This window comes from Musca domestica, unplaced genomic scaffold (assembly GCF_030504385.1).
Source record: "Musca domestica strain aabys unplaced genomic scaffold, Musca_domestica.polishedcontigs.V.1.1 20, whole genome shotgun sequence".
Lineage (NCBI taxonomy): Eukaryota > Metazoa > Arthropoda > Insecta > Diptera > Muscidae > Musca > Musca domestica.
This window is the reverse complement of record NW_026712250.1, coordinates 7,032,517-7,058,653: the sequence shown is the minus strand read 5'-3', so window position 1 is coordinate 7,058,653 and position 26,137 is coordinate 7,032,517. Positions and strand designations below refer to the sequence as shown.

The 26,137-nt window shown below is 28.9% G+C and overlaps 1 protein-coding gene across 1 annotated transcript in view; it reads left to right on the top strand.

The window, feature by feature from the left end:
• The window catches only part of LOC101895818 (uncharacterized), a 191,547-nt gene that overhangs the window by 72,781 nt on the left and 92,629 nt on the right, over positions 1–26,137 (top strand). Inside the window, exons 7-8 of the mRNA XM_059122510.1 lie at positions 8,410–8,519; positions 12,344–12,509. Of these exons, the coding sequence (XP_058978493.1) occupies positions 8,410–8,519; positions 12,344–12,509 (276 nt within the window). The remainder of the gene's footprint in view (positions 1–8,409; positions 8,520–12,343; positions 12,510–26,137) is intronic.

Genomic DNA, 26,137 nt, shown 5'->3' with positions numbered 1-26,137 from the left:
TTTTCGAGCTCCAAATAAAACGTAGATTTTTAAAAATATTTTTTTTGAAATCCAAAGCCACGTTGTATTTTTTTACAAATATTTTTTCGATGTCCGAATACCTCAGAAAAATATTTTGAAGAAATTCAGGTTATATTTGACCTCAAAAAATATTTTTTAAAAATCTAGGTTGTATTCGGACCTCCAAAAAAATATTTGTAAAAAAAGCCAGGATTTGGACTTCAAAAAAATATTTTTAAAAATCCAGATTTTATTTGGAGATCAAAAAAAAAATAAAAATATTTTTTTCAAAAATCCAGGTTGTATTTAGACCAGGATTAAAAAAAATATTTTTTAAGGTCTAAATAAAACCTGGATTTTTCTAATTTTTTTTTTTTTTTTTTTTGAGCACCAAATACAACTTGAATATTTCTAAAAAAGAAAATATTTTAAGACCAAATACAACCTTAATTTTTTAAAAATATTTTTGAGATCTAAATACAACTTGAATTTTTGAAAAAAAAAAAATCGAGCTCCAAATAAAACCCGAATTTTAAATATAATTTTTTGAAGTCCAAATTTAGGTTGTTTTTTTACAAATATTTTTTTGAGGTCTGAATACAACTTGGATTTATTTATTTATTTATTTTTTTTATTTTTTGTTTTTGAAGTATTAATAAATCTGAATTTTTTAAAAATATTTATTTGAGGTCCAAATACAATTTGAATATGTAAAAAATATTTCTTTTAAGATCAATTTTTTTTTAAATTTTGAGCTCCAAATAAAACCTGGACTTGTAAACAATAATTTTTTTGAAGTCCAAAACCCGGTTGTTTTTTTATACATTTTTCCGATATCCAAATACAACCTGGATTTAAAAAAATATTTTTTAAAGTCTAAATAAAAACTGGGTTTTTTCTAAAAATATTTTTTTGCAGATCCAAATACAATTTGGATTTTTCCAAAAAAAATATTTTTTCAAACACAAATACAACTTGGATTTTTCCAAAAAATATTTTTGAGGTGTACTTAGACCTATTTTTGAAAAAAAAAATATTTTTTAAGGTCCAAACACAACCTGGATTTTCTAAAATATTTTTCGAGGTGAAAATATAAACTGGATTTTTTAAAACTATTTTTTGAGGTCCAAATACAACCTGGATTTTTAAAAAAATTTTTTGAGGTCGAAATAAAACCTGGATTTTCGAAAAAAATATTTTTTGGAGTTCCAAGTACAAATTGGATTTTTCCAAAAAAAATATTCTTTCGAAGACCAATTACAACCTGGATTTTTAAAAAGTATGTTTGAGATCTAAATACAACCTGGATTTAAAAAAATTCAAGCTCCAAATAAAACCTGGATTTTTAAAAAATCATTTTTTGAATTCCAAATCCACGTTTATTTTTTTACAAATATTTTTTCGAGGTCCGAATACAACCTGGTTTTTAATTTTTTTTTTCAAATATTAGTACAACCTGAATTTTTTAAAAATATTTTTTTTTAATATTTTTTCGAGATGAAACTATAAACTGGATTTTTTAAGCTCCAAATAAAACGCAGATATTTATAATTTCTATTTTTTTTTAATATTTTTTCGAGGTGAAACTATAATCTGGATTTTTTAAATATTTTTTAAGCTTCATATAAAACGCAGATATTTAATTTTCTTTTAATTCCAAATCTACGTTGTATTTTTTACAAACATTTTTTCGTGGACCGAATACAACCTAAATTCTTAGAAAAATATTTTTTGAGGTCAAATATAACCTGAATTTCTTCAAAATATTTTTCAGAGGTTCAAATACAACCTGGCTTTTGCTTTTAGTATTTTTCCGAGGTCCAAATCCCGGTTGTATTTTTTCATAAATATTTTTTCGAGGTTCAAATACAACTTGGATTTTTCCAAAAAATATTTTTTCAAAGACCAAATACAACCTCGATTTTTAAAAAATATTTTCGAGCTCCAAATAAAACCTGGATTTATAAAAAATATTTTTTCGAAGTGAAAATAAAAACTGGATTTTTTAAAAATATTTTTACAAGCTCCTAATAAAACGTAGATTTTTAAAAAAAAAATTTTTTAATTCCAAATCCAGGTTATATTTTTCTGAGGTCCAAATACAACTTTGATTTTTCCAAAAAATAGTTCTTCTTCAACCTAATACAACCTGAATTTTTTAAAAATATTTTTTCGAAGACCAAATACAACTTTTGGCTTTTTATAAAATATACCCTGGAAACAGCCAAAATGCTGTTGGCTACAAATTGGCCAAAATATAATTAAATCTCAATTTCGCAGTGCGAAGATATTTCAAAAAAAAAAAAAAATGGCTCATTTAGTTATATTTTTTTTGCTGCTTTGCAACAGCAACAAGGCCCAAGACTGGAGATGAATTGGCAGCAAAGGACTAAGAATAAAGGGAAGGGTGGTGCAAACAAGAATATTTGATGTGAACATTTCCATCATTTTGCCAACTTTGGCATTCATCATGATCAACCAAGTTCTGCTTTTGCAGTCAATCCCAGCAATATTTCATTTCCCCCCAACCCCTAGAAGTATGCTTCACTCTTTGGTGTTGAAAGTACAGCATCGTTTTCTAAGCCTGAAATAAGTGTGGCAAAATAACGGCAACAAAAAATCCTCTCACCACAGAATTGCTTGAGGGGAAAAAACGAATTCTTGGTGGTATTGGTGATAGTTGAAGGATGTATATGGCTATGTGTGTGTGTGTGTGTTTGCGTGTATTGGTGTGCGGCTCATGGCATCTCTTCTCTGGCAGATATGTTAAACAATAAAAACCAGAAGTCATATTAGCATCATTAGTTGGTAATTTATCAAAGTCAATTTAATGGAAATGGCAACAAAAACAACAACTACACACCACAACAACAAACATGGAAATCTAATGCAAATAAATTCACCGGAAACATGCAATGACATGAAAATTTCTCCATCTCTCTCTGGCGTCTTTCTTGGAATTCATTTTCTGGAACAATGAAAATCTATTAAAAGATATTTTACTTTTCTCTTCAACCGGAAGGAGAAGGAGGATGGGTGGGGGGAGGAGCTCTCAAAACAATGAAAAACTTTTTCAAAAATGGAAAATTATGAGTTATGGCAACAAGTAATTTATTTCAGGGAAATTAATGGCTTAAATTTTAAAGTTTAAACGAATTAGCTCGAAACGAAATTTTCCCAGAAAAATTGACAACTGACAAAATACTTTCCGGAATCTGGACAAAAATACCTAACTCTGGAAAAAATTAAAAAAAAAATTCCAGAGTAGATTTTTTACAATTCTTTCCATTGCGAGATGCCCATATATATGCGCCAGTCAACCTTCACTATGACCTATTGTATACTTTATTGCAATTCTCCTCCCATATTTTGTCCCTCTTGATATTCAAATAATTTTCCGCAAACAATGTTTGTCGCCATACGCCAGAGTGTATTAAGTTTTACGATTATTGGCAGCATTAACCTCAATTTTATTATTGTTTAAATGCATGCTCCAATTATAATCAGACCTTCTTCAACCGGATTATATAAATGTCACGCTCGCCAAACAAACGCACACACACCTACACATGCATATGTGACCGTCATCTTAATGGGTAAGCGAGAGCATTAAAATGACTTCAAATTAAAAATAACTAAAGCAAATTAAGGGGAAATCCTTTCATGGAAATTAATAATAATTGGATTTTTAACCTGGATTTTTTAAAAACTATTTTTTTGAGGTCCAAATATAAACTGGATTTTTAGAATATATTTTTTCCATGGTCCGAATAAAACCTGGATTTTAAAAATATATATTTTGAGGTCCCACAATAATCTGGATTTTTAAAAATAATTTTTTCGAGGCCCAAATAAAACCAGGATTTAAAAAAATATATTTTTTTTTCGAGGTCCCAACACAACCTGGACTTTAAAAAAAATATTTTTTCGAGTTCTAAACACAACATGAAATCTCTTAATATTTTTCGAGGTCTAAATTCAACCTGTTTTTTTTACAAATATTTTTTTGAGGTCCAAATTCATTATGGATTTAAAAAAAATTAAGTTCCAAATACAGCCTGTATTTAAAAAATATATTTTTTTCTGAGGTTTCAATACAATCTGGATTTGTAGAAAATGTTTTTCGAGGTCCAAATAAAAACTGTATTTTTAGAAAAAAAATGTCAAAATCAAAATAAAACCTGAATTTTTAGAAAATATTTTTCTAGCTCCAAATAAAACCTGTTTTTTTTACAAAAGTATTTTTTCGAGGTCCAAACACAACCTGAATTTTTTTTACAAATATTTCTTCCGTGTCCAGATACAACCTGGATTCTTTTGAAAATGCTTTTTAGGCAATCCGTATTTTTAGAAAATATTTTTAGAGGTCCAAATAAAGCCCGAATCTTTAAAAGAATATTTCGAGGTCCCAAAAAACTGGATTTTCTAAAACATATATTTTTCGAGGTCAAATTTAATCAGGATATTTAAAAAAAAATTTGACGTCAAAATAAAACCTAGATTTTTAAAATTTTTTTCGAGGTCCAAATAAAACCTGGATTTTTTTAAATATTTTTCGAAGTCGAAATTCAAACTGGGTTTTTTAGAAAATATTTTTTTCGAGGTCCAAATACAACCTGCCTTTTCTTATAAATACTTTTTCAAGGTCCAAATACAACTTGGATTTTTTTAAACATTTTTTTTATGGTCCAAATACTACCTGAATTTATAAAAAATATTTTTTCGAGGTCCACATAAAATCTGGAGTTTTTAAAAATATATTTTCGTAGTCCAAATAAAATCTGGATTTTTAGAAAATATTTTTTTCGAGGTCCAGATACAACCCGGATTCCTTTGAGAAATTTTTAGACGTCCAATAACAATCTGTATTTTTAGAAAATATTTTTTTGAGGTCCAAACATAACCTGAATTTCTTTACAAATATTTTTCCAAAGTCCAAATACAAACTGGATTTTTAAAAAATTATTTTTGAGGTCCAAATACAAACTGGATTTTAAAAAAATATTGTTTTTCCAGATACAAATACAAACTGATTTGTTTTTTAATAATTTTTCAAAGTCCATTTTTTAGAATTTGTTTTTTAAATATTTTTTTGAGTTCCAAATTCAATATGGATTTTTAAAAAATATTTTTTTCAAGGTCCAAACACAATCTGGATTGTAAAAAATATATATATTTGGAGGTCCCTACGATCGGGGTTTTTTTTAAAATATTTTTAAAAAACCTTGATATTTTTTAAATATTTCTTCGAGTTCCAAACACAACCTGGATTTTTAAAAAATATTTTCTTAAGTAAAAATACAACCTGGATTTTTAAAAAATATTTTTTTTTCGAGGTCCAAACACAACTTGGATTTTTAAAAAATATATTTTTCAAGGTCCAAATACAGCCTCGATTCAAAAAAATATATTTTTTGAGATTCAAATAAATCCTGGATTTTTTAAATATATTTTCGAGGTCTAAACAAAAACTTGATATAAAAAAAAAAAAATTTCGATGTTCAAATACAACTTGAATTCATAAAACATATTCTTTTAAGATCCAAATACAACCTGGATTTTTAAAAAAATATTTTTTTTTCGAGGTCCACCCACAACCTGAATTTTTTAAAAAATATTTTTTCGAGATCCAAAAACAACCTGCATATTTTTAAAATATTTTTCGAGGTCGCAATTCAGTCTGGATTTCAAAAAAATATTTTTTCGAGGTCCATGAAACAACCCAGATTTTCTAAAACTAATTTTTGTTTTTTTGGAGGTCAAATTTACTCAGGATTTTTAAAAAATATTTTTGCGTGGTCCAAAAAAACCTGTATTTTTCACAAATATTTTTCACAAGCCCAAGATTCTTCTGAAATTGGTTTTAGATGTTTTTTTTTTTTTTGCTAATATAAACATAATTTTTTAATTTTTTTTTTTTTTTTTTTTTTTTTTTTTTTTTTTGATGTCAAAACAAAGCCTGGATTTTTTTTACAAATATTTTTTCGAGGTCCACATAAAACCTGGGTCAAAATACAGCCTGGGTTTTTTTAAAACATATTTTTTTAGGATCTGGATTTAAAAAAAATATTTTTTCGATGTCCAAACGCAACCTGGATTTTTTAAAACATATTTTTTGTGGCCCAAAATAGTCTGGATTTAAAAAAAAAATTTTTTTGAAGTCCAAACCCAGGTTATAGTTATTACAAATATTTTTTCGGAGTCCAAATACAACCTGGATTTTTAAAAAAATATTTTCTTAGCTCCAAATACAACCTGGATTTTTTTAAAATATTTTCTCGAGGTCGAAATAAAACATGGATTATTTTACAAATTTTTTTCAAGGCCCAAATAAAAAACCTGGAGTTTTAAAACATATTTTTAGAGGTCCAAAAAAAAACCCGGATTTTCTATTTTTTTTTTTTTTTTTTTTTTTTTTTTTTGGAGGTCAAATTTACTCAGGTTTTTTAGAAAATATTTTTTCGAGGTCCAAATAAAACCTAGGTTTTTTAGAAAATATTTTATCGAGGTACAAATAAAACTTGGATTTTTAAAAAATATTTTTTCGAGCTCCAAAAATAAACCAGAATTTTTTAATACTCTTCGAGGTCAAATTCAGAGTGGATTTTTAAAAAATATTTTCTCGAGGTCCAAATAAAACGCAGATTTTTGAATTTTTTCCAAGATCCAAATACAACCTGGATTTTTTTAAAATATATTTTCTCTTAGCAGGTTTTTATTTTAAATGGCCTCAAAATTTTTTTTTCACAAAATTTCGCACCAAAATAAATAAATCAATAAAAAATAAATGGAAAAATCTCAGACTCTTGGATTTTAAATATTTTTCCTTTTCTGGAGGGGCGCGTATTAGTAATATTTCCTACAACATTGAGTATACGACCGAACTAGCTACTGGGCAATAGTTTCATTAACTTTTTTATTTTAAATTCAAGGTCTGTAAAAATATTTTTTTCCAAAAATTACCACCAAAATATAAAAATAGAAATTAAATATAAAAATCCTACCTTCGAAATACATTCCTTTTCTCTAGTGGAGCGTATTAGTAACATTGCCTACAACATTAAGTATACGACCGAAGTAGCTACTGGGCCAAAGTTCCCTTAGCATTTTTTTATGTTAATTCAATTTAGAAATAAATAAAAATAAATAGAAAAATCTCTGACTCCTGAGATATGAAATATTTTCCTATTTTCTACTATTTAATTATATGACCGTAGTAGTTCTTTGGCAATAGTTTCCTTAACATTTTTTTTTTTTAATTTAAGGCCTCCAAGAATTTTTTTTCCCCAAAAATGACTACCAAAATAAATGAATAAAAATTAAATAGAAAAATCTAACACTCCTGGGTTTTTAAAAACTTTCCTTTTGTCCAGGGGCGTATAAGTAATATTTCCTACAATATTAATTATACGACCGAAGTAGCTATTGGGCCAAAGTTTCTTTAGCATTTTTTTATTGAAAAAATTAGAAGCCTCTACAAATATTTTTCCCAAAAATTCGCACCAACAAAAAATAAATAAATAAAAATTAAATGCTCAAATATGGACTCCAGACTTCGAAATATTTTCCTCTTTTCTATGGGGCGTATGAGTAATATGTTAATTATACAAATGGAGTAGATATTGAACGATAGTTTCTTTGGCATTTCTTTTCTATTTAAAATTCAAAACCCCTTCGAATATTTTTTTTTTCAAAAATTCCCACCAATTAGTATTAGAAAAATCTCCTACCAACGGAATTGCTCATTTCTGTATCAGCTTTCTGCCTCCCAAATTTGGTAGTCGGTAGTACCATTTATCCACTTTTTCATGTCATCTAATTTGTGGTACCTAAGAGCAGCAAATATTTTTTGTTTATTCTGGCCATGACCAATATCTGCTATTCAGAGCCAAGCCATATTTTCATGCCAGTACCCAGGAAAACAAATTCAAAATCCAAAAATGTATTCAAGTGGCTTACAAGAGGATTTATTGCATGTGAGCGAACACCAGGCTGGAGAGAATGATTTTCATTTTCTTTTTTTTTTTTTTTTTTTTTTTTGACAAAGTCCATGATTTGCTCATCATTGGCTTCAAACACATGTCTGACATTATTGGCCTGGGTTCCCAAAAATAATTCTCCTTTTTTTCGGGGTGGGAAAAAAGAACATTGTCATGGGAGATTACAGTAATTATATTGATGCCATCATGCGACACGAAACATCTGTATGCATGTGTGTGCGTGTGTGTGGTAATAATCATAAACTTGTCGTCTTATTACAAACTGTCATATGGCCAAGAGGACCATCAGAAATGGGGAATATGAAACAGTTATGTTATGGCACAGATGTTGGGTTGATTAATTAATTATTAGGGAAAGAATTTCACTGGCAGGAATCTAATTTCAAATGAATTTTTGCTTTTCTTACAGAACCTTCACCACTCTATGATAACAATCATTATCATGAGGAATGTTTACGCTGCAATTCCTGTGGTCTGAATTTGACTGGGCGCAATCAGAAAAGGGCCAGACGATTCAAGGTAAGTAAAAAAAAACTAAAAAAATAAATAAAATCAGTTTCATGGGGCGTATAATTTATATTAATTTTGAGAGCCAATGGGGCGTATGAGCATTACGGAGCTCTATAACACTCATACGCCGTCTCAGACTTTTGAAATCGATATTTTAGAATTTCTTTGCAAAGAATTTTTTTCCGAGACACTTGACTTGGTTTTTTGTTTCTATAAAAGGCCTCAGAATTCCGGTAAGATGTTTTTTTTTGTGTATAGAAAAAATTACGAATTTTTCCAAAGAATATTTTTTACAAAAGAGAAAAATAAGAAGACCCTTGACCCGGTTTTTTCCTACAAAAAATCCTCAAAATTCCGGTCAGAGGGTAATTAAAGAAAAAATCCAGTTAGGGCAATACTGCGCATAATTAATATTAATTTTGGAGCCAGTGGGGCGTGTGAGCATTACAGAGCTCCATAACACTCATACGCTCTCTTAGAGCTTTGAAATCAATTTTTTTTTTAACTTTTTCCAAAGATTTTTTTTTCACAAAAAAAAAACCTGTTTTTTTTTTCTACAAAAAATCCTCATAATTCCGGTCGGAGGATTTTTTGTGTACAGAAAAAAATTTCGAGTTTTCCCAAAGAATATTTTTTACAAAAGAAAAAAAATACGAGACCCTTGACCGGGTTTTTTTTTCTATAAAAAATCCTCAGAATTCAAGTCAGAGGTTAGTTAAAGAAAAAAATCCAGTTAGGACAATACTGCGCATAATTAATAATAATTTTGGAGCCAGTGGGGCGTATGACCATTACGGAGCTCCATAACACTCATACGCACTCTAAGACTTTTGAAATTAAATTTTTAGAATTTTTTCCAAGACCCTAGACTTGTTTTTTTTTTTTTTTTCTATAAAAAATCCTCAGAATTCCGGTTCGGAGGATTTTTTGTGTATAGAAAAAATGTCGAATTTTTCCAAAAAATATTTTTTACAAAAGAAAAAAAAATAAATAAAATCTAAGACCCTTGACCCGGTTTTTTTCTACAAAAAAAATCCTCAGAATTAAGGTCAGAGGGTAATTAAAGATAAAATCCAGTTAGGGCAATACTCCGCATAATTCATATTAATTTTGGGAGCCAGTGGGCGTATGAGCATTACAGAGCTCCATAACACTCATACGCTCTTTTAAACTTTTAAAATTAAATTTTTAGAAATATTTCCCTAGAATTTTTTCGGAGTCCCTAGACTTGATTTTTTTCTATGAAAAATCCTCGAAATTCCGGTCGGGAAGTTTTTTGTGTATAGAAAAAAAATTCGAATTTTTCCAAAGAATATTTTTTACAAAAGAAAAAAAAATACGTGACTCTTGACCCGTTTTTTTTTATATAAAAAATCCTCTGAATTCAGGTCAGAGGGTAGTTAAAGAAAAAATCGAGTTAGGGCAATACTGTGTATAATTAATATTAATTCTGGGAGCCAGTGCGGCGTATGACCATTACGGAACACAATAACACTCATACGCTCTCTTAGAGTTTTGAAATCAATTTTTTTTAATTTTTTTCAAAGAATTTTTTCCACAAAAAAGTTCGAGACCCTTCACCTGGATTTTTTTATAAAAAAAATCGCAGATTTTTTGTGTATAGAAAAAAATTCCGAATTTTTCCAGAGAATTTTTTCCAACAAAAAAATTCCGTAACCTGTTTTTTTCTTCAAAAAATCCTTTAAATTCAGGTCAAAGGGAAATTAAAGAAACCGAATTCATTCAGGGCTATAATGCGTATAAGTAATATTAATTTTGAGAGCCAGTGGGGCGTATGGGCACTACGGAGCACAATAACACTCATACGCTCTCTTAGACTTTTGAAATATTTTTTGTTTATTTTTTCCAAATAATTTTTTCCACAAAAAAATCCGAAACCCTTGACCTGGATTTTTTCTATAAAAAAAATCTCAAAATTCGGGTCAGAGAGTTTTTTATTTATAAAAAATTTCCAATTTTTTTCAAAGGTTTTTTCCATCAAAAAAATCAGGACCCTTGACCCGGTTTTTTTATAAAAAATCCTCAGAATTCAGGTCGAAGGATTTATTTGTATAGAAAAAAATTCCGATTTTTTCCTAAGATATTTTTCCACAAAAAAAAAATGCTGGCACCTTTGACCCAGTTTTTTCTATCAAAAAATCCCCGGAAATCAGGTCAGAAGGAAATTAAAGGAAAAAAATCCATTCAGGATATATTTATTTATTTTGGGAGCCCGTAGCCTCATAAGCCCTCTTAGGCTATAGTCATCAAATTTTTTCCACAAAACAAAAATTCTGAGACCCTTGATCTGGATCTTTTTCCATTTAAAAATCTTCAGAATTCGGCCCGAATTTTTCCAAAGAATTTTTGGAAAGAAAAAAAGTTCGAGACCCTTTATCTGGTTTTTTATAACAATTCTCAGAATTCAGGTCAGATGGTTATAGTAATCAAATTTTTAGAATTTTTTTCACAAAGCAAAAATTCTGAGACCCTTGATCTGGATCTTTTCCCATTTAAAAATCTTCAGAATTCAGCCCGAATATTTCCAAAGAATTTTTTGCAAAAAAAAATTTCGAGAACCTTGACCTGGTTTTTTATAAAAATTTTCAGAATTCAGGTCAGATGGTTTTTTGTATAGAAAAAATCCGAGAGACCACAATTAGTCGATGCCCTGTTTTCTTATCTAAAAAACTTCCGAGACATCCGGTTGAGGTTGAGATTTTTCCATTAAAAATTCCGAGACCCCTGGTTGAGGTTGGATTTGTTTTTATAGGAAACAATTCCGATACCCCTCGGCAGAGCTGGGTTTTTTCGTCAAGAAAAAAATCCGAGAGACAACCCTCGAGCTTGGGTTTTTTGTATAGAAAAAAATCGGAGAGATCACCCTTCGTTTCAATAGGAAAAAATTTCGAGGCCACCCTAGTTTCGAGCTGGATTTTTTCGTCTAGAAAAAATTCGCAAGAGACCACCCTTGGTCTCGAGCTGGATTTTTTCGTCTAGAAAAAATGCGCAAGAGACCACCCTTGGTCTCGAGCTGGATTTTTTCGTCTAGAAAAAATGCGCAAGAGACCACCCTTGGTCTCGAGCTGGATTTTTTCGTCTAGAAAAAATGCGCAAGAGACCACCCTTGGTCTCGAGCTGGATTTTTTCGTCTAGAAAAAACGCGCAAGAGACCACCCTTGGTCTCGAGCTGGATTTTTTCGTCTAGAAAAAATGCGCAAGAGACCACCCTTGGTCTCGAGCTGGATTTTTTCGTCTAGAAAAAATTCGCAAGAGACCACCCTTGGTATCGAGTCTGGTCGAGTCTGGTTTTTTTTCGCCTAGAAAAAAATCCCGAGACCCCTGGTCGAGCCTGGATTTTTTCGTATAGAAAAAATTCCGAGACCCCTGGTCGAGCCTGGATTTTTTCGTATAGAAAAAATTCCGAGACCCCTGGTCGAGCCTGGATTTTTTCGTATAGAAAAAATTCCGAGACCCCTGGTCGAGCCTGGATTTTTTCGTATAGAAAAAATTCCGAGACCCCTGGTCGAGCCTGGATTTTTTCGTATAGAAAAAATTCCGAGACCCCTGGTTGAGTTTGTTTTTTTTTTCAGAAAAATCTCCGACCTTAAAATATTTATTTCCCCTAAAAATAATTGTATTTTCCATTCAAATTCCCCATTTTACCACTTTTTCCAAAATGCGTATGATGTACGCCACCAATCATACGCCCCATTGCCTGCTGCATTAATATTACTTAGACGCCCCGAGGGGGACCTTAAAATCAATATTTGTTTATTTTCCTTAACTTATATTTGCATTTATTTTCTCTTTTTTTCCCCCGCACCGCCTAGAACCATATTCTCTGCGACCTGCACTTTGCAGACGTTGCCCTCATGGAGTGCTCCGATTTTATGCAACAGCTGAGAAGCTTTAAACCCCAGTCATTAGGTTGTGCTGTTGCTCGTCGCAAAAGTTCGACAACATTAATATTTCCACTGCCACCGCAGGCATGTTCAGGTAAGTGAAACGCAATTTTCCATAATGAAAATTTACAATGTAGCAGGGTAGGGGGGGAGGAAATGTAAATAAAATAAAAATTTATGGAGTCATGGGGAAGGGGAAACCCCTAAAAATATGCTACAACTGGCGGTATGCCAAAAATATCATAAAATCATAGTTTTAAGTTTCCGGGGGGAAAATTCTATTTCCAGGCCAAAGGCATGTTGGGGACACAGAGCTCTCATCCCCATGGAGATGGCACCCGGCAAGTGCCCGTCATTTGCCATAATTATGATTTGAATTAAGGACACAAATATTCATTTTCATATTCATATTGTCAAAGGACCTTAGAGTCCTGGCGGGCAAAATCTACTGCCTTTATGGCCAGACTCATACCCACAATGTCTATCCCTCTCCCCCTCTCCATTCCTGTTATCCTTTTGTTAGTTTCATATTTCAAGGATAATTTACTAAACAAACAATTTGCTCCATCGCAACTTGGCCATGTGAACAGCAGATGCCAGACTATTTGCCAAGGAATCATCGACATCAAGCTGAGGAGGATATTTTTAAAAATCCGCCCCTCTTATCCACCCCTTATACAACAATAAACTGTCCAACCTTAAGACAAAGGATAATTAAGGCCATATGGAATTATGAAAATCATAATCGAGATTTGTTTATTTGAAACGGAAATGAAGTTCGTAAAAAGAAATTCTAAACTAGTTTATCCTTTTAATTGCGGGCCAAGAAAATTATGAAGACAAACATATTTGCCGCCAGAGTCTAAATAACAATTAAAATTAATAGCAATCATACGCATGATGGGCCGGACGGTCACAGACAATGAAATAATAATAGTCATACGCTCCAGTGGTTTGGAGAAAAAATATTTAATTAATTAATTTAGGGGTATAATTAAGTAGTAAATGAAATGTTAGAAATGAAAAAAGGTCTCTAGAGGGTGCCCTGATCCACCTGCTTGGGGTCTTTTTTCATTTCTTGAATTTCTTCTACGGAAAAATTCCGCCCATGGAGTCTGAGAATTTTTCTTTAAAAACAGACTCAGAGTCAGATATTTTTTTAAAGGAAAAAATCCTCCTCTGGTTGGTAAGAATTTTTGATATCAGTCCCAGAGGTATGGGATTTTTTCGTAGTCAAAAAAATCCCATCCCTGGTATGTGACATTTTTTCTAAAAAAAAATCTCCAATAAAAATTCTCTCCATGGAGTCTGAGAATTTTTTCTATAAAAACAGCCTCAAAGTTTGAGATTTTTTTCAAAGGAGAAAAATCCTCTGCTGCTTTGTATGAATTCTTTATATCAGAAAAACCTCAATTTTTTCTAGGGAAAAATATTCCATCCCTGGTGTGTTAAAATTTTTTCTAAGAAAAATCTCCGACAAATATTCCGTCCAAGGAGTCAGAGAATTTTTCCTTAAAAAAACAGCCTCGGGCTATGAGATTTTTTTAAAAAGGGAACAATCCTCTTCTGCTTTGTAAGAATTTTGATATTAGAAAAACCTAAGACCCAGAGTTCTGAGAAAAAAATTTTAGATAAAAAATCCCATTTCTGGCTTGTTACATTATTTTCTAAGAAAAAAAATTAAAACAAATTCCGTCCATGGAGTCTGAATTTTTTTCTATAAAAGTTTGAGATGTTCTGTTTCTTTTTTTTAAGGAGAAAAATCCTCTTCTGTTTTGTGAGAATTTTTTATATCAGTCTGCCAATTTTTCTAGGATAAAAAATTCCATTCCTGGTATGTAAAAATTTTTTCTAAAAAAATCTCCGACAAATATTCCTTTCATGGAGTCAAAGAATTTTTTTCCATAAAACAGCCTCAGTTTTAGATTTTTTTCAAAGGGGAAAAGTCCTCCTCTGGTTTGTGAAAAATTTATACATCAGAAAAAACTCAGTCCCAGAAATAAGAGAATTTTTTCTAGTGAAAAAAATCCCATCCCTGGTGTGTAACATTTAAAATATATGTCTCCAACAAATATTCCGTCCATGGAGTCTGAGAATTTTTCCTTAAAAAACAGAGTCTGAGATTTTTATTTTCAAAAGAATTTTTTATATCAGAAAAACCTTAGACCCAGAGGTCTGAGAAAATTTTTGAAAAATCCCATCTCTGCCCTGTCACAGTTTTTTCTAAGAAAAAAAAAACCCTAGAAAAAATTCCGTCCGTGAAGTCTGAATTCTTTTTCTTTAAATGTTCAGATTTCTTGTTTTTTTTTTTTTTTCTCTAAGAAAAATGCCCGACAAATATTCCGTCCATGAAGTCTGAGAATTTTTCCTAAGACCTCAGTCTCTATGATATTTTTTCAAAGGCGAAACACCCTCCTTTGGTTTCTGAGAATTTTTGATATCAGAAAAACCTTAGACCCAGAGGTTTGAGAAAATTTGTTTAGATAAAAAACTCAATCTCTGGCATGTCACAGTTTTTTCTAAGAAAAAAAAAAACTAAGAAAAAATTCCGTGCATGGAGTCTGAATTTTTTTTCTATAAATGTTGAGATTTTTTTTTTTTTTTTTTTTTTTCAAAGGAGAAAAATCCTTCTCTGTTTTGTGAGATTTTTTTATATTAGAAAAAACTCAGTCCCACAGGTCTGAGAAATTTTTCTAGGGAAAAAAATTCCATCCCTGGTATGGGACATTCTAAGAAAAATCTCCGACAAAAATTCTTTCCATGCAGTCTGAGAATTTTTCCTATAAAAAACAGCCTCAGGCTCTGAGATATTTTTTCAAAGGCGAAACCTCCTCCTTTGGTTTGTAAGAATTTTGATATTAGAAAAAAATTAAAACCAGAGGTCTGACAAAAATTTTTTAGATAAAAAATCCCATCTCTGGCATGTCACAGTTTTTTTCTAAGAAAAAAAAAAACTAAGAAAAAATTCCGTCCATGGAGTCTGATTTTTTTTCTATAAAAGTTTGAGATTTCTTGTTTTTTTTTTTCAAAGGAAAAAATCCTCCTTTGTTTTGTGAGAATTTTTTATATCAGAAAAACCTCAGTCCTAGAAGTATGAAAATTTTTTCTAGAGAAAAAATTCCATCCCTGGTATGTGAAAATTTTTTTCTAAGAAAAATCTCCGACAAATATTCCGTCCATGGAGTCTGAGAATTTTTCCTTAAAAAAACAGCCTCGAGCTATGCGATATTTTTGCAGGGAGACCCATCCTCCTCTGGTTTGTGAGAATTTTTTATATCAGAAAAACCTTAGACCCTGAGGTCTGAGAATTTTTTCTAGATAAAAATCCCATCTCTGGTACCTCACAATTTTTTCTAAGAAAAAAAAGCAAATTAGAAAAAATTCCGTCCTTGGAGTTTTCAAAGGAAATAAAATCCTCCTCTGATTTGTAAGAATTGTTGATATCAGAAAAATCTCAGTCCCAGAGATCTGAAATTTTTTTCTAGTGAAAAAAAAAATTAGAAAATATCTCCGACAAAAATTCTGTCCCTGGAGTCTGAGATTTTTTTTTCTATTAAAGCAGGCTCAGTCTCTGAGATATTTTTTAAAAGGAGAACAATCCTCCTCTGGTCTTTGGAATTTTTTTGATATCAGAAAACCTCAGTCCCAGACTTCTGAAATTTTTTCTTTAGAAAAAAATTCCATCCCTAGTAGGTGACAATTTTTCTAAGAAAAAAAAAATATTTCCGAAAAAATCCGTCCAGGAAATCTAATTTTTTTCCTTAAAAAACCCGCCTCAGATCTGATTAGTGAGAATTTGTGATATCAAAAAAACCTCAGTCTCAGAGACTTTACAATATTTTCTACGAAAAATAAAAATCCCATCCCTCCCATCCATTTTTTTTTCCAATTTTTCTATGTAAGAATTGCTTCCTACCAAAAAAAATCTCCATCCCTGGGTTGTAAGAATTTTTTCTTGAAACTTCCATCCCTGGTATATGAGATTCTTCTCAATCTCTCTAGGTAGTTAATATTATAGATATTTTTCAAAGGAGAAAAATTCTTCTCTAGTTAGTGAGAATTTTTGATATTAAAAAAACCTCAGTCCCAGAGACCTTACAATATTTTCTAGAAAATAAAATTCCATCCCCGAACTGTAACAATTTTTCCCATTTTTCTATGGAAAAAAACCTGCAATCTGGGACTGTAAGAATTGCTTCCTACCAAAAAAAAAACTACATCCCTGGGTTGTAAGAATTTGTTTCATCGATAAAACTTCCATCCCTGGCATGTGTAATTTCTTTTTTCAAAGGAAAAATATCGATTTCAGGTTTGTTAGAATTGTTTAAATTAGAAAAAAGACAATTTGTGGCTATGAAAATAGTTTGTGTCCTGAAAACTTCCATCCCTGGCATATGAGATTCTTTTCACTATCTTCACGTTGTTAAAATGTTTCTGTTGGAAAACATTTCCAATCTGAAACTATAAATATTATTTCCTTTAAAAAAATCCATCCCTGGGTTGTAAGATTTTTTTTCTATCAAATGAGCATTTTTTCTATGAAAAAAATCTCCATTCCCAGGTGGTTAGAATTTTTCAAATTAGAAAAAAATTCCAATCTGTGGCTATGAAAACGTTTTATGTCGAGAAAACTTCCATCCCTGGTATGTGAGATTAGGAGTTAAAATTTTTCTATTGTCCCCTCAATCTGGGTCTGTAAAAATTGTTTCCTACCAAATAAAAAAAACTCCATTCCTGGGTTTCCATCCCCGGTATATTTTTTGAAGAGAAAATCTCCATTTCGGGGCTGTTAGAAATTTCTAAATTAGAAAAAACCTCCAATCTGTGACTGTGAAAAAGTTTTTTTATTCAGAAAACTTCCATCCCTGGTATATGAGAATCTTTTTACTATCTCCAAGTAGTAAAACTTTTTCTATTTAAAAAACCTTCAATATGCCACTTTAAAAATTATTCCATCTCAAAAAAAAACTGCAAAAATGTTTTATATCGACAAAACATCCATCCCTGGCATATGAGAATTTTTTTCTAAAGGAAAAATCTCCATATTTGTGTTGTTAGAAATTTCTAAATTAGAAAAAAATCCAATCTGTGACTCTGAAAAGCTTTTCTTTTCAGAAAATATCCATCCCTGGTATGTAAGATTTGTTTCACTGTCTCCAGGCAGTTAGATTTTTTCTACTGGAAAAAACTCCTATCTGGGACGGCAAAATTATTCTTTACCAAAACAAAACCTCCATCCCTGAATTGTAAGAATATTTTTCTATAGATAAAACTTCCATCTCTGGCATGTGAGAATTTTTTTTCTAATGATAGAATTTTTAAATTAGAAAAAACTCCAATCTGTAAAAATGTTTTCTATGCAAAAAAAAACATCCATCCCTGGTATTTCAGTTTATATTCACTATCTCAGAGTATTTCGATTTTTTCTATTGCAAAAAATATTCTCCAATATGGGATGGTAAATGTTGTTTCCTGCAAAAAAAACTCCATCTCTGGGTTGTAGGATTTTTTTCCTATCGATAAAACTTCCATCCCTGGCACGTGAGAATTTTTTCAAAGGAAAAATATCAATTTCGGGAAAAAATAAAAATCTCTTTTTTTAAATATTATTGAATGGGCACCAAAGGTACGGTTTTCCCATTTTTTTTTTTTTTTTAATTTGAATTTTTGTCTGTTTATTTCTCCATAAAATATTCATAAATTGAATTTCTCTTCCATTTTAACAAAAAAAAAACAACTTTTCACAAAAAAAATTCCTTCCCTTCATATCCCGGCAAACACAATTTTCATTTGATTTCATTAAAAGTATATCAACTATCCAAGCATCAATTTCCCGCCGGGGTCATGAATGACGAAGAAAACACAGCAAACTTTTTGGCATTTCCTTACAGTTGACAGGCTGTTATCAAGAAGACGCTATCGAGAGAGCGGGGCTGGAGAAAAATATTTTTTGGCAGGTATCCAAATGTTTACGTCTGTCATCATATTTTATTTATACAAATACCAAATATTGACAATTCTACAAGGAGGAGATTTTTTTGCGCTTTTTTTTTTTTTTTTTTGCTGTTCCGCTTCATTATTTTGCTACAGGATACGGCGACAGTAATTGTGTGGGGATATGTCAATCGCAATTAATTTAATTTATTTTAATTGGGCGAAAGTGGATTCTAGGAAACATATTTTTCTCAGTAGTCGAATAAATTAAATACAGTTCCTAATAAGTGGAGATATGGCTCTCGATGCTTTTGGGCGTATAATAATTATTTTTTATTTAACGTTAAGCATACCAGCCAGGAGACGGCAGGATTTATTTTTATTATTTTTTTAAGTAAAAAAATATTCGACTTGGAGTCTTAAAACTTTTTCTATAGACTTAACTTATTTTGGGGAATTTTAATGGAAAAAATCTGCCATCTAGAAATTTTTCATAAAAAATTTCCCCGAATCCTGCAATTTTTTATAGATAAAATCGGTCAACCTGGAGCCTGGGATTTTTTATTTAATTTTTTTGAAAAACTTGTTTTTTCCACAGAAATATTTTATTTATTTTTTTAACGTTAAGCATACGACGCAGGATTCGGCAGGATTTATTTTTAATTTTTTTTTTAAGTAAAAAGAAAAATCATTCGACCTGGGGTCCTAAATTTATTATTTATGGAGAGGGTCAGAGAATTTTAATGGAAAAACCCTGCCATCTAAATTTTTCTAAATTTTTTAAATTTTTCATAGAAAATTCCCCGAAAAAGTCTGTCATCTACAAAATTTTCATAAAAAAATCCCCGAATCCTGCATTTTTTTTCTATGGATAAAATCGGTCAACCTGGAGCCTAGGATTTTTTATTTAATTTTCTGAGGCGTTTTATCATTAAAAAAACCAATAAATATGTTTTTCATTGCATTTTTCAATTATTAACTGATGTGACCTGCGGGCGTATGATTGCTGTCAATAGTCATACGCACCTGGGCTGATTTTCATTTTATTGCCTTCGGAGCTTGTTTTTTCCACAGATTTTTTTTTTTCAATCACTCAGGAGGGTCAAAAAAATTTTATGGAAAAAATCTGTCATCGAGAAATTTTTCATAAAATATTCCCCGAATCCTGCAATTTTTTTCCATGAAAAAAAATCGGTCGACCTCGAGCCTGGGATTTTTGACGGTTTTTTTTTTTCATTGAAAAAATCCAATAAATATTATTTTCAATGAATTTTTCAATTATTAACTTATGAGACCTCGGGGCGTATGATTGCTGTCAATAGTCATACGCAGCCGGGCTGATTTTGGTTTTATTGCCCTGGAAACTTGTTTTCTGCACAGAATTTTTTCAATCACTCAGGTTTTCAAGTTCTTTTCCCCCAATAGCTTGTCATGGCAAACCTTGCATGCACGGGCAAGCTTCGTATCCACCCTGCCTGCCCTGGTGTCCTTTACGTGATGATAACTTATTTGAAAATAGATTATAATAAAATTCGTTACACTATCGCCATAAAATATGCTATGATTTACGTTATGTTGCTGCAATAATTTATATTGGACTCTCCCTTGCTCACTCTCTCTCTCTATCCCGCTCTCTCGCTGCCTTCCCATTCCACCCACGTCAGCTCGTAAATAAGAAACAACCTTTTGTTTTTTGAAAGAAATCACATTGCATTGTATTGAGAATTTCTTTTATATTTTGTCACGTTTTCTAGTTTTCTGTTCGACCGAGGGTGGGTGTATGCGTGTGGGTGCCTGTCCATGGGTCCCAAATATATATTTACCATTTATTTCCATTGTCAGTTGCTCCTTGGAGTTTCGTAAGCAAATGGACAAAATTATCAATGCTATAAGCAATCATATTGTTTTTTTCTTCTCCTCCTCCTCCTCCACCTCATCCACCACCTTCGGCTGCTGTTCGTCTTGTTTTCCTTGGATTTCTTTTTGGCCGTTGTTGATATTTGTTGTGGAAAACTCAAAACAAACAGCCATTGTTTTCTATCGATTTGCTACGTGTCCTGCGACAACAGGTACGAACGACCTGGTGGTGAACATTGTTTTGAAACCCCATTCGAAGAAAATTGGGAATGGGAATTTGTATGGCATAGTCCATCCGTTTAAGGTAAAGGTGGAAAAGTGATTGGAAAATTCAAAAATTTAATTAGAAAAAAATTCGAAAGATTTTTTATAAAATTTAAAAAGTGGAAAATGAAATTAAAAAATAAAATTAAAAAAAACGAAAGAAATTTTTTTATAAAATATTAAAAAATAAAATTAGAAAAATAATTGAAATCTTCTGCAGGATTACTTTTTGAAAAAAAATTAAGATATTTATAATTTGTGCAATATTTTCTGCACTACAGAAGCTTCTAGGACCACAGGGCGTATGACTGCTGACATTTATCATAAGACCAACTGGCAGTTAAAAATAAAAATATTTTAACAACCAAATTTAAATGAATTTTTTTTCGATATTTTCAATGGATCCCTATATACGTGGATTTAAAAAAAAATATGGCCCTCTTGAAATGTGGATTTTTTTAAAAATATTTTTAATGACCCTTTTCAAATGTTGATTTTTTTTTAAATATTTTTAATGACCCAGTTTGAAACGTAGATTTTTAAAAAAATATTTTTTATGACCCTTTTAAAACGTAGATATTTTTAAAAATATTTTTTAACTAACCTCATTTATCATATTTTTTTTTAAATATTTTTAATGTACATTTTTTTAAAAATATTTCTTAATGACCCTCTATAAACGTGGCATTTTACAAAAATATTTTTAAAATTACCAGCTATAAGCGTGGATTTTGTAAAAATATGTTTTAACGATCTTCTTTAAATAATTAATTTTTTGAGTATATTTTTTTTAGCCCTCTATAAACGTGGAGTTTTTATAAATATTTTTTTTTATTTGCCCTCTATAAACTTGAATTTTTAAAAAATATATGGCTTCCTATAAATGTGGATTTATAGAAAATATTTCTTAATATTTTTTTTAATAGATGACCTATTAATTTATTTATTATTTATTAATTTAAAAAAAATGTTTTTTTAAGGACTTTATATGAACGTGGATTTTTTTAAAAATATTTTTTAATTTTTTTTAATAGATGGCATATAAATATTTAAAAAAAATATTTTTTAAGGACTTTATATAAACTTGAATTTTTTAAAAATATTTTTAAATGGCCGGCTATAAACGTGGATTTTTTAAAAATATTTTTAAATGACCAGCTACAAAAGTGGATTTTTTAAAAATATGTTTTAATTTTTTTTTAATAGATGGTCTATAAATATCTAAAAAAATATTTTTTTAAGGACTTTATATAAACGTGGATTTTTTAAAAATATTTTTAAATGACCGGGTCTATAAAGGTGGATTTTTTAAAAAATATTTTTAAATGACCGGGTCTATAAACGTGGATTTTTTAAAAATATTTTTAAATGACCAGCTATAAAAGTGGATTTTTTAAAAATATTTTCTAATGGCATCTTATGAATGTGGCTTCTTAAAAAATATTTTTTTAATTGCAACGTGGGAAAGTATTATTTTTATAGGTGCCATATAAACGTAGATTTTCAAAATATATACTTTTAATAGAAATCCTATATACGTGAATTTTTTAAAAAATATTTTAAAGGCTTCTTATAAACGTGGAGTTCTAAAACATCATTTTTATTCGTGGCCTTTAAATGTGGATTTAAAAACATATTTTTTAAAGGCTTCTTTTCAAATTAGATATTCTGAATGGCTTCTTATAAAAATAGATTACGTAAAATTTTTTTATTTTTTAAAAATATTTTTCAATGGTTTCTTATAAACGTGGATTTTTATAAAATATTTTTCAATGGTATTTTATAAACGTGGATTTTTTAAAACATATTTTTAAAGGCTTCTTATAAACGTGAATTTTAAAAAAATATATATTTTTTAAAGGCCTCTTATAAACTTGAATTTTTGAAAAATATTTTTTAATGACTTATTTAGTATATTATTTACTATTTTTAATAGCTTCTTATAAACGTGGATTTAAAAAATATATTTTTTGATGGCTTCTTATAAACGTATATTTTTAAAAAATAGTTTTTAATGGTTTTTTATAAACATGGATTTTTAAAAAAATATTTTTTAATGGTTTCTTACAGACGTGGATTTTTAAAAAATATTTTTTAATGGTTTCTTACAAACGTGGATTTTTAAAAAATATTTTTCAATGTTTTTTTTTTGAACTTGGATATTTAAAAAATATTTTTTAATGGTTTTTTTACGAACGTGAATTTTTAAAAAAATATTTTTTAATGGTTTCTTACAAACGTGAGTTTTTAAAAAATATTTTTTAATGGTTTCTTATAAACGTGGTTTCTTACAAACGTGAATTTTTAAAAAATATTTTTCAATGGTTTCTTATAAACGTGGATTTTTTAAAAAAATAGTTTTTAATGGTTTCTTATAAGCGTGGATTTTTAAAAAATATTTTTCAATGGTTTCTTATAAACGTGGATTTTTTAAAAAAATAGTTTTTAATGGTTTCTTATAAGCGTGGATTTTTAAAAAATATTTTTCAATGGTTTCTTATAAACGTGGATTTTTTAAAACTATATTTTTTTAAGGCCTCTTATAAACGAGGATTTTTAAAAAAATATTTTTAAAGGCCTCTAATAAACGTGAATTTTAAAAATAAAATTATGTATGACCTATAAACGTGGATTTTTAAAAAAATAAATATTTTTTAATTGATTCTTATTAATGTGGATTTTTTAAAAAATATTTTTTAATGGTTTCTTACAAACGTGGATTTTTAAAAAATATTTTTTAATAGTTTCTTATAAACGTGAATTTTTAAAATATATTTTTATGAATTCTTATATAAAAGTGAATTTAAATAAAAATATTTTTTAATGAATTCTTATAAAAGTGAATTAAAAAAAATATTTTTTAATGAATTCTTATAAAAGTGAATTTAAAAAAAATTAATAGCTTCTTATAAAAGTGAATTTAAAAAAAAATAATAGCTTCTTATAAACGTGGATTTAAAAAAAATATATTTTTGATGGCTTCTTATAATCGTGGATTTTGAAAAAAATTGTTTAATATTTTTTTTTAAAGATGGTCCATAAATATTTTTCTAAAAAATATTTTTTAATGGCCTTCTATAAACTTGAATTTTTTAAAAATATTTTAAATGACCTTCTAAAAACGTGTACTTTTCAAAAATATTTTTAATGGCCTTCTATAAACGTGGATTTTTTAAAAATACTTTTTAACTAACCTCTTTAACGTGATTCTTTTAGAAACATTTTTTATTAGCCCTCTATAAAAGTGAATTTAAAACAAAAATATTTTTAATGGCTTCTTATAAACGTAGATTTTTAAAAAATAAATTTTTTATTGCTTCTTATAAACATAGATTTAAAAAAAAATATTTTTTATGACATCTTATGAACGTGGATTTTGAAAAATAAAATTATATATGGCCTATAAACGTAGATTTTTTAAGAAATGTAATCGATTGTTATAAACATGGATTTTTAAAAAATACTATTTAAAGGCTTCTTATAAACGTAGATTAAAAAAAATAAATAATTTTTTAACTGACGTCTATAAATGTGGATTTTAAAAAATATTTTTTAAAGGCTTCTTATAAACGAGGATTTTTAAAAAAATATTTTTTAAAGGCCTCTTATAAATGTAGATTTAAAAAAAATTAATAATTTTTTAACTGACGGTCTATAAATGTGGATTTAAAAAAATATTTTTTAAAGGCCTCTTATAAACGTGGATTTAAAAAAATAATAATTTTTTAATTGACCGCCTATAAATGTGGATTTTTAAAAAATATATATTTTTATAATTTTTTAATAGATGGTCTTTAAAAAATATATTTTAATGATTGCTTGATTTATAAAATATATTTCAAAAAAATCAAATTGACTGTGGGTCATTAGAAAATATTAAAAAAAAACAATTTCATTTTGGGTCCTTAAAATGTGACTTTTTTAAATGTTTTTTCAAGTTCTATATTTGATTTTTAATACTCCTACGTCCAGGGGTTAATGGAGTTTTTATAGATTTCATAAAAATTTCCAGGAACCCTTTTATTTTCCCAAGGACCCACTGCCAATGAGGATTTTTTCCTAATTTTTTGACAAGAACCAACGTCAAAAGAAGATTTTTTTCAGGCCGTCCTGTAGGGTGGGGTTTAAAAAAATCATTTTTTTCGAAGAGATTATTTTTTTAAAAAAATTCCCAAGACCCCCCTTTTAGTGGAAGTTTTTATTTAAATTTTTCCAGGATCTACTACAAACGAGTATTTTTTTTTAAATTTTTCCCAGGATCTGCTGTTTAGTGGGGGTTTTAAAAAATAATATTTCCAGAAACTTTCCCAAACGAGTGTTTTTTTTTTTTAATTTTTTTCCCCGGATCTGCTGCGATTTTTAAAAAGTATGTTTTCCAAGAACCTGCTGTAGATATAAAATGTTTAAATACTTCTCCAAAGACCCGTTTTAAATTGTATTTTTCAAAGATTCCGAATTTAATTGGAATTTTTTTTTTAATTTTTCCAAGGACCTGATATATATTTGTCTTTTTTAAATTGTATATTTAATTTTTCATACTCATACGTCCAGGGGTTAAATGAAATTTTTATAAATTTCAAATAATTCTCAGAACCCCTTTCGCAGGATAATTTTTTAAATAGTTTTCAAAAATTCTGAATTTAATTGGATTTTTTTTTTTTTTTTTAATAATTCCCTAGGACCTGATATAAATATGGATTTTTAAAAATAGTTTTTATATATTATATATTTAATTTTTATATATTTTATTTATTTAATTTTTTTTTTATATATATTTCAAAAAATGCTCAGAAACCCTTTTCGTAGGATTTTTTTAAAATTTTTTTCGAAGGTTCCACTGTCAATATTTAGAAAAAATAAAATCGATGATAGGTATTTTCAAAAAAAAAAAATTCAACGTTTCTTTTTAAGTTTTTTTTTTTTTTTAAGTTAACTTTGATTTTGGTATTTTTAAAAATATTTAAAAAATATATTGACTACAAATCATTAAAAAATATTTAAAAAAAAATTAAATTTGAATTTAGGTCCTTAAAAATATTATTTTTTTTTAAATCAATATTTTCTTTTTTTAAATCCCTATAATTTTGTTAAATAAACTCCCAACCATAGTGCGTATACTTTATATTATCTCACCAAAAAAAAATAATAAAGCATACGCCACCTCCCTTTCAATTTCTATTTTTAATACTCATACGCCCTCTTGGCCTCCAATTCATTTCATTTTTATTGATTAAGCCAAACAATTTGTAATCGATTGCCCGTATAAAACTTCATTGAATATTTGTCCTACTTTACTATCACGCTTAGAATCGATGTCCTCTTTTTTCCCATCGATAATGTCCTCTCTATCTCTCTCCCCTGAGTCTCATCCTGTGTTTGTGGTTTTTGGCCTTTTGTCATTTTTATGTGTGGCCAATAGCCAACCAAAGTAATTCTAATTGAAACTAATGATGACCGAAAAGTGATTGATGGGGTTTGATACGTTTGGTTGTTTCTAGGCGATTAAATTGCCAGGACATTTGCAAAACCAAAAAAAAAAAAAATTGATGGCCTAAAGAAGTGGAAAAGATAAGAAAATATTGGGTGGGAGATTATTCCGCCAAAAAAAAGAGTGGGAGATTTTGGAAGAAAAAAAAAACATATTTGTTTTTTCTTATCATTTTCTTT